This window comes from Glandiceps talaboti, chromosome 5, assembly GCF_964340395.1.
Source record: "Glandiceps talaboti chromosome 5, keGlaTala1.1, whole genome shotgun sequence".
Classification (NCBI taxonomy): domain Eukaryota; kingdom Metazoa; phylum Hemichordata; class Enteropneusta; family Spengelidae; genus Glandiceps; species Glandiceps talaboti.
The window spans coordinates 27,327,631-27,340,513 of record NC_135553.1 but is presented as its reverse complement, the minus strand read 5'-3'; the positions used below and the strand labels follow the sequence as shown (position 1 = coordinate 27,340,513).

Here is a 12,883-nt window from a genome sequence, read left to right as displayed (position 1 = left end):
GGGTGTGGAGGCTGAGGAGACAATATTTTGAGTATGCCCCTAAAATTCCAAAGCACATACTAAATATAATATATAATCTTTTCTATAAATTTTGTTTATTTGCTAAATGACTTAAACTGAAATGTTTTTGAAATATTTGAGCGACATAAATTTGATTTGAATGTTGTAAAATATTGAAGACAGTGCTAGTTGGAGGCAGTCAGACTGAGGTTATTGAAGACAGTGCTAGTTGGAAGCAGTCAGACTGAGGTTATTGAAGACAGTGATAGTTGGAAGCAGTCAGACTGAGGTTATTGAAGACAGTGATAGTTGGAAGCAGTCAGACTGAGGTTATTGAAGACAGTGCTAGTTGGAAGCAGTCAGAAAGAGGTTATTGAAGACAGTGCTAGTTGGAAGCAGTCAGACTGAGGTTATTGAAGACAGTGCTAGTTGGAAGCAGTCAGACTGAGGTTATTGAAGACAGTGCTAGTTGGAAGCAGTCAGACTGAGGTTATTGAAGACAGTGCTAGTTGGAAGCAGTCAGACTGAGGTTATTGAAGACAGTGCTAGTTGGAAGCAGTCAGACTGAGGTTATTGAAGACAGTGCTAGTTGGAAGCAGTCAGACTGAGGTTATTGAAGACAGTGCTAGTTGGAAGCAGTCAGACTGAGGTTATTGAAGACAGTGCTAGTTGGAAGCAGTCAGACTGAGCTTTATAAAAATATCATTGGTCAGTGTTTCTCCACACACTTTACCAATCTTGCCAGTGATAATTTTTTATTACAGGTCATGGTGTGTAGCCGCCATTCCTTGTAAATCAAGCTATAAATCTTCTATTCTTGGTCAGAATCACTTTCCTTTCAGAACTGTTTAAACATGTGTTTGGCAAAGACATTGGGAATGTTGGCACCATTGCCTATCAAGGTTTATATCCATTGTGACTTTCAACCATTTTACCCATCATGCATTGTATGACTGGCATGGCTTTACAACCTATGCTAATACAGAATTTGGCTATTAGAAGGGGAATTTTTATCATAAATCAAGTTGATTGTGTATGCTATGTCTGGTCATAGTAACATACCTTGTCAGGGAAAGGTTTGTATGGTGTGATGCAAACATGAACATGTATGGTCTTGGCATATTTGCATACATAAAAAAAATCTTTATTCACTTGTTGTTGTAAGTTGACTGTTGCTATGGGCATGGTCATGGTTGTTATGGCCAGTTGTGTCAAAATCATTTGCACAATAACTGCAGAAAACCATCCACACAAAGTTTCAGCTCCATTCATAATGTAGTTTTCAAGATATACGTTTTTGACCAAAATAAAGATTTTTAGACCTAATTTACAGATCTCTGGTGTGATCATCAAGTTGTGTAATCATCAAGTTATGAATACATCTTCATCAACATATACACATCCCAAGATGCATCCCATTAAGGGAGTGTCCAGATTTTACTTCCAGAGGGGCCAGGAGGATTTTCAAAGGGCCATCAATTTTTCCCAGGAAAAATTGTGGGGGGGGGGGGGGGGGGGCTAAACAAAAATTTCACATTTTTCTAGGGGGGGGGAGGGGTCATGGAAAAAAACATGATTATTTAATGCAACATAAATCGATCTGCAATTCTGCCACTTCTCAAAGTAACTTGTCCGCGAGAATGTGCAAGACTTGTTATCATTTTCTGAGTTATCAGTATCACAATTCTCTCTATCACTGCTTAGAACATGCATTACAGAAGTGTCACTTTCAGTCTCAGAGTCACAACTATCTGTTTCACTCATTTCCATGATATTAGTTTTAATTTCATTTGCAGTCATTTTTCTAGATCTAAATTCTGGTGTTCCTACTACGTGAGTGGATATTATGTCTAATTTTTCACTATTAATTTTCTCTGTTTTGGTAATTAAAGCTCAAGATATTTATCTAACTCTTTCACTTTCATTTTTTCAAGAGTTCCACTCAAGAACAACTTCAACCAGTCATAGTCATTATATTTTTTGTTTTCTCTTTTTTTCTGTTGCTCTTCCCAATGTTTTGATCTGATATTTTTGCCAAGTGAAATCTCCTAATACTGGCAATAGAAGTAAAACTTGTCTATCAATGAAAGTATAACAACAAGCACAAATGTTGATAGTTAAATTATTTCATTTTTTGACTATTTCTTCTAACAATAACAATGTTCATATTTACACGTGCATTGTTGACAAGCTGAGCAACACAAACCGGCATTGGAACTAAAGTATTATCTAAAAAGTAGAACAGTTGTGAAGTATTTAAAGTATACCCGCATTGCCCAATGGAAATATATGTTGTTCTTGTCATTGTGCATGAAATGGTTACAAATGTATCTTTTTTTTTCAGTACAATGATTTACCCTGTAAAAGTTTATACACAGAAACTTTATAAGTTATTATGAGTATTTTTTTTTTTAGCACAACTGAACAAAGGTTCAAAGGCTATAGGCATGGAAGCAATATGTGTGTGTGTGTGTGTGAGTGTAAACTATTTAAAGTCCAAAAGAGATATTTTCATTTTACCTTCCTTCATATCAATACATTTCGTACAGTTGTGCAGAACCATTGGTGCTATTTTTAAGTTTTATATGTAGAAACTTTTAAGTTTTTTTTATGAGTATTAAGTTTTCGAAGTATTCATTGGTAGAGAAGGATTGGCGCTTTACAATAAAGTGTTCTTGTTCATTGTGAGGTTTGTACTCTTTTGTAATTGTATGTATACGTACGTACATACATACATATATACATACATACATACATACATACATACATACATACATACATACATACATGCATGCATGCATACATGAACATTGTGTATGTATAATGTGTTTGTGCATGTGTGTAGTCTATGGGGGGGGGGGCATGGAAAAAAATAAAGAACTTGCTGGGGGGTGGGGCATCAATTTTTCCCAAGCTTTTGTAGGGGGAGGTGCCATGAAAAAAATACTCAAGGAAAAAGGGAAATCCTCCGGAGTCCCCCTGGAAGTAAAATCTGGACACTCCCTAAATTTCACCCCAATCTGCACAGTAATATTGGAATTAATGATTTACCAGTTCAGTTGTGCTAAAAAACCTCCCTGTATATTAGTTGTATTCACAATTGACAAATATAACCCAAATCAACTTAGAGAGACTATATGACACCGCCTACATTACAATAGTACTTTAACTGTGTAGGATTACACAACTTAGAGAGAGACTATGACACCGCCTACATTGCAATAGTACTTTAACTGTGTAGGATTACACAACTTAGAGAGAGACTATGACACCGCCTACATTACAATAGTACTTTAACTGTGTAGGATTACACAACTTAGAGAGAGACTATGACACCCATTGTACTACATTGCAATAGTACTTTAACTGTGTAGGATTACACAACTTAGAGAGAGACTATGACACCGCCTACATTGCAATAGTACTTTAACTGTGTAGGATTACACAACTTAGAGAGAGACTATGACACCGCCTACATTACAATAGTACTTTAACTGTGTAGGATTACACAACTTAGAGAGAGACTATGACACCGCCTACATTACAATAGTACTTTAACTGTGTAGGATTACACAACTTAGAGAGAGACTATGACACCCCCTACATTGCAATAGTACTTTAACTGTGTAGGATTACACAACTTAGAGAGAGACTATGACACCGCCTACATTGCAATAGTACTTTAACTGTGTAGGATTACACAACTTAGAGAGAGACTATGACACCCCCTACATTGCAATAGTACTTTAACTGTGTAGGATTACACAACTTAGAGAGAGACTATGACACCCCCTACATTGCAATAGTACTTTAACTGTGTAGGATTACACAACTTAGAGAGAGACTATGACACCGCCTACATTGCAATAGTACTTTAACTGTGTAGGATTACACAACTTAGAGAGAGACTATGACACCCCCTACATTGCAATAGTACTTTAACTGTGTAGGATTACACAACTTAGAGAGAGACTATGACACCGCCTACATTACAATAGTACTTTAACTGTGTAGGACTACACAACTTAGAGAGACTATGACACCCCCTACATTGCAATAGTACTTTAACTGTGTAGGATTACACAACTTAGAGAGAGACTATGACACCGCCTACATTGCAATAGTACTTTAACTGTGTAGGATTACACAACTTAGAGAGAGACTATGACACCCCCTACATTGCAATAGTACTTTAACTGTGTAGGATTACACAACTTTTTGGAGTAGATTCATCACAATGTATATCTAAAATATCAAAGTACACATGGCGTGCAGGGATTATAAACACAGAAAAATTATGATGTGGTCTACAACATTAAGCCCTAAATTGTACACCATGATCTCAGTGCCCCTTGCATGACAAAATGTTTGGTCTGAATGAATAAAAAAATATCAATAAAAGTATTTGGTAGTTATGAAAATCTTGAAGCAGCTGAAGATGGTGTGGACTGGTGACAGAAAACACTATGATGATTTGACTCTGTCTGATTCTTCTTTGATTGTACATTTAATTGTTGTAGGTCAGTAGACAACAGGAATTTGTAGACTGATACTGACCTTGGTATTTAGGCATGGTTTGTCAACACCCAAAAACAGTGTTTATAAGGTGGCTGTGATTGGTGACACACACATTACAAGAGGGCTGATTTTGATGAGCGTTGTCTAGGTGACAGTACAATGATTAATATTGCAATAAAACCACACTCATGCTATTCCATACACTTTCTCTTGCATCCTGACACAGCCAAGTCACATTATCACAAGATAGTAGGAACATTGCATGGAATTCCTCTAGACAGACAGACTGACTACAACACAGACTTTTCACTTTTGATTTATTGATATAAATGAGGACATGACATGACTGACTCAAACATAATTGACACGATTTAGAAGTGTCATATATGTGGATTATTCAGCATAGGAGTCAAGTAATCTATTGATGCACATTATACTTGACATAAAATCCATTTAAATGTCAATGCATTAATCAAAAATAAAAAAATAAATTTATGATTAAGCTGAGTATGGGTATATACCAAATGTATCTATAATACTAATTGACAAACAAGACAAACTTCAACTGAAAGATGTGAAATTTATTAAGACAGAAATATTCTCAACACCCAATAAAATTACGCAAAATAATGGTACGTATTGTGGAATTTTAATCTCACTACTACTGTATAGCCCTAATACTGATTGACTAAATTGAAGACTTCAACTTCACAATAAATATGTCCAAATCCATCCACAACACTAGATGACAAATTTAGATAATTGAACAGATATCAAATTAATATTATGAAATAAATATAGACAACAATTCATAGCACCAATCACAGGCTTCTTTATGGAATCATCTGATAGTTGCAGTGCCCATAAATGTTGGGTCAGCACCAATCACAGGCTTCTTTATGGAATCATCTGATAGTTGCAGTGCCCATAAATGTTGGGTCAGCACCAATCACAGGCTTCTTTATGGAATCATCTGATAGTTGCAGTGCCCATAAATGTTGGGTCAGCACCAATCACAGGCTTCTTTATGGAATCATCTGATAGTTGCAGTGCCCATAAATGTTGGGTCAGCACCAATCACAGGCTTCTTTATGGAATCATCTGATAGTTGCAGTGCCCATAAATGTTGGGTCAGCACCAATCACAGGCTTCTTTATGGAATCATCTGAGATGCAGCACCCATAAGAAGTGTCAGCACCTTGGCAATTTACACTCCATCATTTGGCTGTTGCTATGGGTGTGGTCTTGTTGCTAGGTATATTTGCATACATTTTGAATATTTATTCATTTTTTATTAATGTCTCTTATTATCTTTACAATATATATTTCACCACTGGGCTGTTGCTATGGCGTGGTCTTGTTGCTAGACATATTTGCATACATTTTTGGAATCTTTAGTCACTTATTGCCTACCCTTCCAAGTGTTTATCTTTGCAATATAAACTGTCATTCGGCTGTTGCTATGGACATGACCTTGTTGCTATGGATATTTACATACATTTTCTTAATTACTTACCTACCCATCCCTGTTGTTATCTTTGTAATATGCATCATCAGTTCACTGTTGCTAAGGGTGTGGTCATGGCTGCTAAGGCTAGTTTTGTCCATATGATTTCAACGATAACTGCAGAATAACACCTCCAGAAACATCCCCGCCAAGTTTCAGCCACATTGCCCATGTAGTTTTGAAGATATAACTTTTTGACCAAAATTGACATTTTTAGACCCAATTTGCATATTACCAATGGGCTCATCATGTTGTGAATTCACCTTCACCAGATTCATCCCCATTAAATTTCATCTCAATCTGCTCAGTAATTTTGATTTTTGACCTAACAGACACATTTTTAGATCTAATTTGCCTATCTCTGATGGCATCATCATGTTATTACCAATTCCTCATCGAAATACCCCTAAGAACATTCCAACCAAATTTCAGCTCAATCTGCTAGGTACTTTTGGAATGATAGATTTTTGCCTAAAAAGACACATTTTTAGACCTCATTTGCATATCACTGATGCGATCTATCATGTCATGAACAATTCTTAATCTACACACCCCTAAGAATGTTCCCACCAAATTTCAGACTGATGTGCCCAGAAGTTTTTGAGTTTAGGTTTTTTGACCAAAAATCATATTTTTTTACCCAAATCACACGCCGGTGGTAAGATCATTTTGATTTGAGCAATTTCCCAATGAGACACCTAAGGTGATATACGATACCTACCAAATATCATGGCAATTGGTCCAGCGGTTTTTTACTTTAAGTTATTTAAACACACCCACACAACCACACACAGACAGTGACAGACAGATAGACAGACACTTTGCCATGCCTATAGCACAACTGAACTGAAGAAGTTCAGTTGTGCTAAAAATGTTTGCACTCACAAATGTAAAGAAAAACATTTCTATAAATGCTCTGATTAAAAATGATTTATTTTTGTTTTATTTCTTGTGGGTATGGAATGGGATCCTTTGATTTGAAACATTCTTAGTTGCAATGTTACAATGTATGTGCAAAAATACATGGGATTATCATCTCATAATAACATATTTTATAATCTAGAAATTGGCATGGAGACTTGGTGTATCTTGGTACAAAAATCATAAATGAAACCAATTAGACATATTAACATTAATATTACATTTGGTATATGAGTTTTCTAGTATGACCGACATAAATCCATATCAAAATAGGGTTAGCTTTTTATGCCAATCTTGTACATTACTTAGAAATTATTAATGTATGTTACCATGGCATCAGACAAATACATACACCTGAGACCACGTTATTAGTGTATCTGACTTCTCAATGGCATGTTTCTTAATGTCCCATTTTTTAATATTCCTTTTTATATTTCTTTATGTGCATTTACATTTACACTGTACATATATGCATGAACATTTACACTCTGCTAATATTTGCATTAACATTAATTTACACTGTACTTATTGCAAAAATTTTGATTCAGTTTATATTTTGTACTTTTATTTTTTTAATGTCGAGAATTTTTGAACATTTTGATCACTATAAATTGTTTACACTTATCTCTGATGGTGTATTCACACTAGGATAAAGTGTATTTCATATTTCTTGCCTTTCTTCCTATGAAGCTAAGAGTTCACAGGTCACAAAGTTCATAGGTCACAACCTTCCAAGCAGAGGTTTACTCTTGGTTCTGTTCACCCATGCAAAGAGAAAGAAAAAAACAAACCATACACGGATTGACTATTAGTAGTAATGTTAGTGTGGACAGGAAGACTGAGACAAAGCTAACAGTATGAAATTACCATGGAAACAGACCCAATACTGGAATGTCATTATATAGTACATGGGTTTACCAGGTGCACAGATAGTATCATCAGGGGGAAGAGGTAATCAGCTGTACAAGTTTCTATTGGTAGAACAGCTGCATAGATGTTCAGAGCAGTATACACAACAAGTACATGCTACAGACATACAGGGATAACATGGTGTACAAATGTTATATTGGATTTTTACAGGTGCACAATTATACAGCTGTTCTAATGGGGCTTTACCAGCTGCAAAGGTATTACAGAAGATGTAATAAATAATTTATCAAATAAGCAGATAACAAATGAAGATAACATCACTATGTGGTTTTTGATAATGTTTTTACATGATAATTCCTGATAAGTATGTTATCTATGATTTCCATTATGTTTATCATTATTGATTACAAACGAATAATCTCACAAAAAGTTCATTACAACAGAAATTGTCAAAATTATGAGCAAAATACAAAATTGATTGGAAAACTGTTCAAAATATTGACAATATCTTTTTCTGTGGTTGGGTGATGTAGAAAGCCTGTGTAAGTTTTGTTGTGTAAAATTTGAAGATGTCGGTCAAGTAGATCTGCAAGTAATATGTGAGAATCTCCCTAGTTTTGCTTTTGTAAATTTGTTGATGATTTACATTTGACATGGCATGTCCTGACCATTGTAAACTGTACAGCCTCTTCAATGCAGTGCAAACTCTCACTTCCCCCATCATAGTGTAGTTCCTATACAGTATCGTTACAATTTATACCTTCTCCATATCATGAACAGATAGCAGCACCACTTGAAACGATGGCTTGCTTAAAGGCAGGCAAGGAGCAAAAAAAGTTATTTTTAATTTCTCTTTTTCATATGTACACCCCTACATTAACATGTACATACTTCAAGAAATTTTCTATTACCCTGTATGAAATTTTCCTTTCATTTTTTCAAAACTTTTTGGAACTAAAAAATTAGTTGTCACTGCATTTGGAAATTCCATATACTCAAAAAAGTTTGCCTTGTCTTGATTTGTGCCAGTACAAGTAGTAGTAGCAGTATTAGTAGCAGTAGTAGTAGTAGTAGTAGTAGTAGTAGTAGTAGTAGTAGTAGTAGTAGCAGTAGTAGTAGTAGTAGTAGTAGTAGTAGTAGTAGTAGTAGTTGTAGTAGTAGTAGTAGTAACAGTATTGTAGTAGTAGTGGTACACTCACAGTCGCAGTTTTTGAACAGGGTCATGTTATTCGACGATTACTATTGGATAAACACTGTAAAAAAGTAACACCCATCATTACTGCTTAGACAATTTCTGTAGGGTCTTTTTCAACAGGGTTTAAAGTCAGAAGTAACTTAATTTGTGGATGACGTAGTCCCCGAATTTATAACCTACATCGATGACTTAGTAATCGGACGACAGTATTGGTAATCGGACACAAACTTCCACACCGATTTACGTATTTGTCGCGTAAATTAAGAATTTTGCCACTCCATTTGATTTTAATATTTAAATATTTAAATATTGGGCAAAAACATTGGTATTGTGGTATTTTAATCACTGTTACACTAATGTTGATTGTTCTTGCAAAGAAAATATCATGAACACTGTCCTACTACCGAATTCAATTCCAGAATTCGATCACAGTTCATGGCGCCTCTTGGCAGTCTATGTCTTGGGCATGCAAACGTGAGCACTGTCCGATATCTGATACACTTCTTTGCTCCAGATACGTAACACATTTTAGTTCAAAAACCATCAAGATTTTATGGAAAATGTCATCTAGTTTGAACGGCGCACTGGGAGAAAACTATTACTGAAATATTTGTAGATTTAAATAAGAGCGAAATGATATTGAAGTGATTTTGTAACATTTCCGCGTACTTTGATGTAGCGAAAACACTTACAACTACGACAGTGTTGTTACATACGCTAACTTTGTGATCACCAATATTAGTGCTCTCCAAACCGATACCATAAAATTAGTGTTGAATCAAAACTTCAATATCGCCTGATCTTTCGTACGAATGCTTGATCATGACAATATGGCAGTTCCGGAGAAAACGGTGATGATCGCGGGACTAGTCGATATCTGTCCGAAAATAGAGTCTGTCCGAAAACTATGACAGTGAGTGTATAGTAGTAGTAGCAGCAGCAGCAGTAGTAGTAGTAGTAGTAGTAGTAGTAGTGGTAGTATGTAGTAGTGGTAGTAGTAGTAGTAGTAGTAGTAGTAGTAGTAGTAGTAGTAGTAGTAGTAGCAGCAGCAGCAGCAGCAGCAGCAGCAGTAGTAGTTGTAGTAGTAGTAGTAGTAGTAGTAGTAGTAGTAGTAGTAGCAGCAGCAGCAGCAGCAGCAGCAGCAGCAGCAGTAGCAGTAGTAGTAGTAGTAGTAGTAGTAGTATGTAGTAGTATGTAGTAGTAGTAGTAGTAGTATGTAGTAGTAGTAGTAGTAGTAGTAGTAGTAGTAGTAGTAGTAGTAGTAGTAGTATGTAGTAGTAGTAGTAGTAGTAGTAGTAGTAGTAGTAGTAGTAGTAGTAGTAGTAGTAGTAGTAGTAGTAGTAGGTATATCTAAGAGTATTGGAACAGTAAGTTCACAAATATTTCTAAAGACTGTTTTTCTAGCCTATAATTCATTTTTAAGAAATTAGTTACAGCACAAGTGTATATTTTGTCTTAAAGTCGGGGCACATTTACAGTTTAACCAAAGTCTTTCTTTCTGCAATAAGCTTCTCATTTTAATATTCCAAATCAAAACTTTGCCATTATTATAATCCTTCTAATCTACCTTCAAAAATTGTGATGACTTTTTCACTTCAATCATATAAGTCATTATTGAAATCCTACGGTAATACATTAACATAATTTTGGGGTCAACAGCCTGAATGTGAGGTTGCTATAACCATTATCAGTAAATTAAGTACTTATACACTTCTTACTGGTCAGCCAACAACTTTTCTAATTCCTCTAGAGTGGTTACGGGTAACTTGCAGGCATAATTTTCACACACATATGCTGTGGCCTTTCCTTCCACTTTGTCCAATGTAGGTAACAATTCCAAGGTTTTGTAGAGATAAGAATCTGTATTTCCATCAGCTAGGATGAGTATCTTGTTAGGGATATAGAAGGAATGAACACATTCTAACAGCTGCTTAGTATCTTCAGCATCACGTTCTCCTCTGATAATGATCTGAGAGAAAGACAAAAGACAAGTTTGAATTCTACAATACGACACATTGTGTATATTAATTATTAAAAGTTGAATGGTTAAGGTATACAGATTGAGATGAATTTAGAACTAGGGAGTTGTGATCAACTTTAATAAACTAGGGAGTTGTGATCAACTTTAACAAACTAGGGAGTTGTGATCAACTTTAACAAACTAGGGAGTTGTGATCAACTTTAACAAACTAGGGAGTTGTGATCAACTTTAACAAACTAGGGAGTTGTGATCAACTTTAATAAACTAGGGAGTTGTGATCAACTTTAATACACTAGAGAGTTGTGATCAATTTTAACAAACTAGGGAGTTGTCATCAATTTTAATAAACTAGGGAGTTGTGATCAACTTTAATAAACTAGGGGGTTGTGATCAACTTTAATACACTAGAAAGTTGTGATCAACTTTAACAAACTAGGGAGTTGTGATCAACTTTAACAAACTAGGGAGTTGTGATCAACTTTAATAAACTAGGGAGTTGTGATCAACTTTAATACACTAGAGAGTTGTGATCAACTTTAACAAACTAGGGAGTTGTGATCAACTTTAATAAACTAGGGAGTTGTGATCAACTTTAATACACTAGAGTTGTGATCAACTTTAATACACTAGAGAGTTGTGATCAACTTTAACACACTAGGGAGTTGTGATCAACTTTAACAAACTAGGGAGTTGTGATCAACTTTAATAAACTAGGGTGTTGTCATCAACTTTAACAAACTAGGGAGTTGTGATCAACTTTAACAAACTAGGGAGTTGTGATCAACTTTAACAAACTAGAGAGTTGTCATCAACTTTAACAAACTAGGGAGTTGTGATCAACTTTAACAAACTAGGGTGTTGTGATCAACTTTAATAAACTAGGGAGTTGTCATCAACTTTAACAAACTAGGGTGTTGTGATCAACTTTAATAAACTAGGGAGTTGTGATCAACTTTAATACACTAGAGTTGTGATCAACTTTAATACACTAGAGTTGTGATCAACTTTAATAAACTAGGGAGTTGTGATCAACTTTAATACACTAGAGAGTTGTGATCAATTTTAACAAACTAGGGAGTTGTCATCAATTTTAATAAACTAGGGAGTTGTGATCAACTTTAATAAACTAGGGGGTTGTGATCAACTTTAATACACTAGAAAGTTGTGATCAACTTTAACAAACTAGGGAGTTGTGATCAACTTTAACAAACTAGGGAGTTGTGATCAACTTTAATAAACTAGGGAGTTGTGATCAACTTTAATACACTAGAGAGTTGTGATCAACTTTAACAAACTAGGGAGTTGTGATCAACTTTAATAAACTAGGGAGTTGTGATCAACTTTAATACACTAGAGTTGTGATCAACTTTAATACACTAGAGAGTTGTGATCAACTTTAACACACTAGGGAGTTGTGATCAACTTTAACAAACTAGGGAGTTGTGATCAACTTTAATAAACTAGGGTGTTGTGATCAACTTTAATAAACTAGGGAGTTGTGATCAAATTTAACAAACTAGGGAGTTGTGATCAACTTTAATACACTAGGGAGTTGTGATCAATTTTAACAAACTAGGGTGTTGTGATCAACTTTAATACACTAGGGAGTTGTGATCAACTTTAATAAACTAGGGAGTTGTGATCAACTTTAACAAACTAGGGAGTTGTGATCAACTTTAATACACTAGAGAGTTGTGATCAATTTTAACAAACTAGGGAGTTGTGATCAACTTTAATAAACTAAGGAGTTGTGATCAACTTTAACAAACTAGAGAGTTGTCATCAACTTTAACAAACTAGGGAGTTGTGATCAACTTTAATAAACTAGGGAGTTGTGATCAACTTTAATAAACTAGAGTTGTGATCAACTTTAATACACTAGAGAGTTGTG

General features: G+C 35.1%; 1 protein-coding gene across 1 annotated transcript in view; it reads right to left on the bottom strand.

Moving 5' to 3' along the window:
• Positions 1 to 10,470: 10,470 nt before the first annotated feature.
• The window catches only part of LOC144435693 (spermatogenesis-associated protein 20-like), a 142,619-nt gene continuing 140,206 nt past the window's right edge, over positions 10,471 to 12,883 (bottom strand). The window contains exon 16 of the mRNA XM_078124301.1: positions 10,471 to 10,980. Within this exon, the coding sequence (XP_077980427.1) occupies positions 10,726 to 10,980 (255 nt within the window). The 3' untranslated portion in view covers positions 10,471 to 10,725. The remainder of the gene's footprint in view (positions 10,981 to 12,883) is intronic.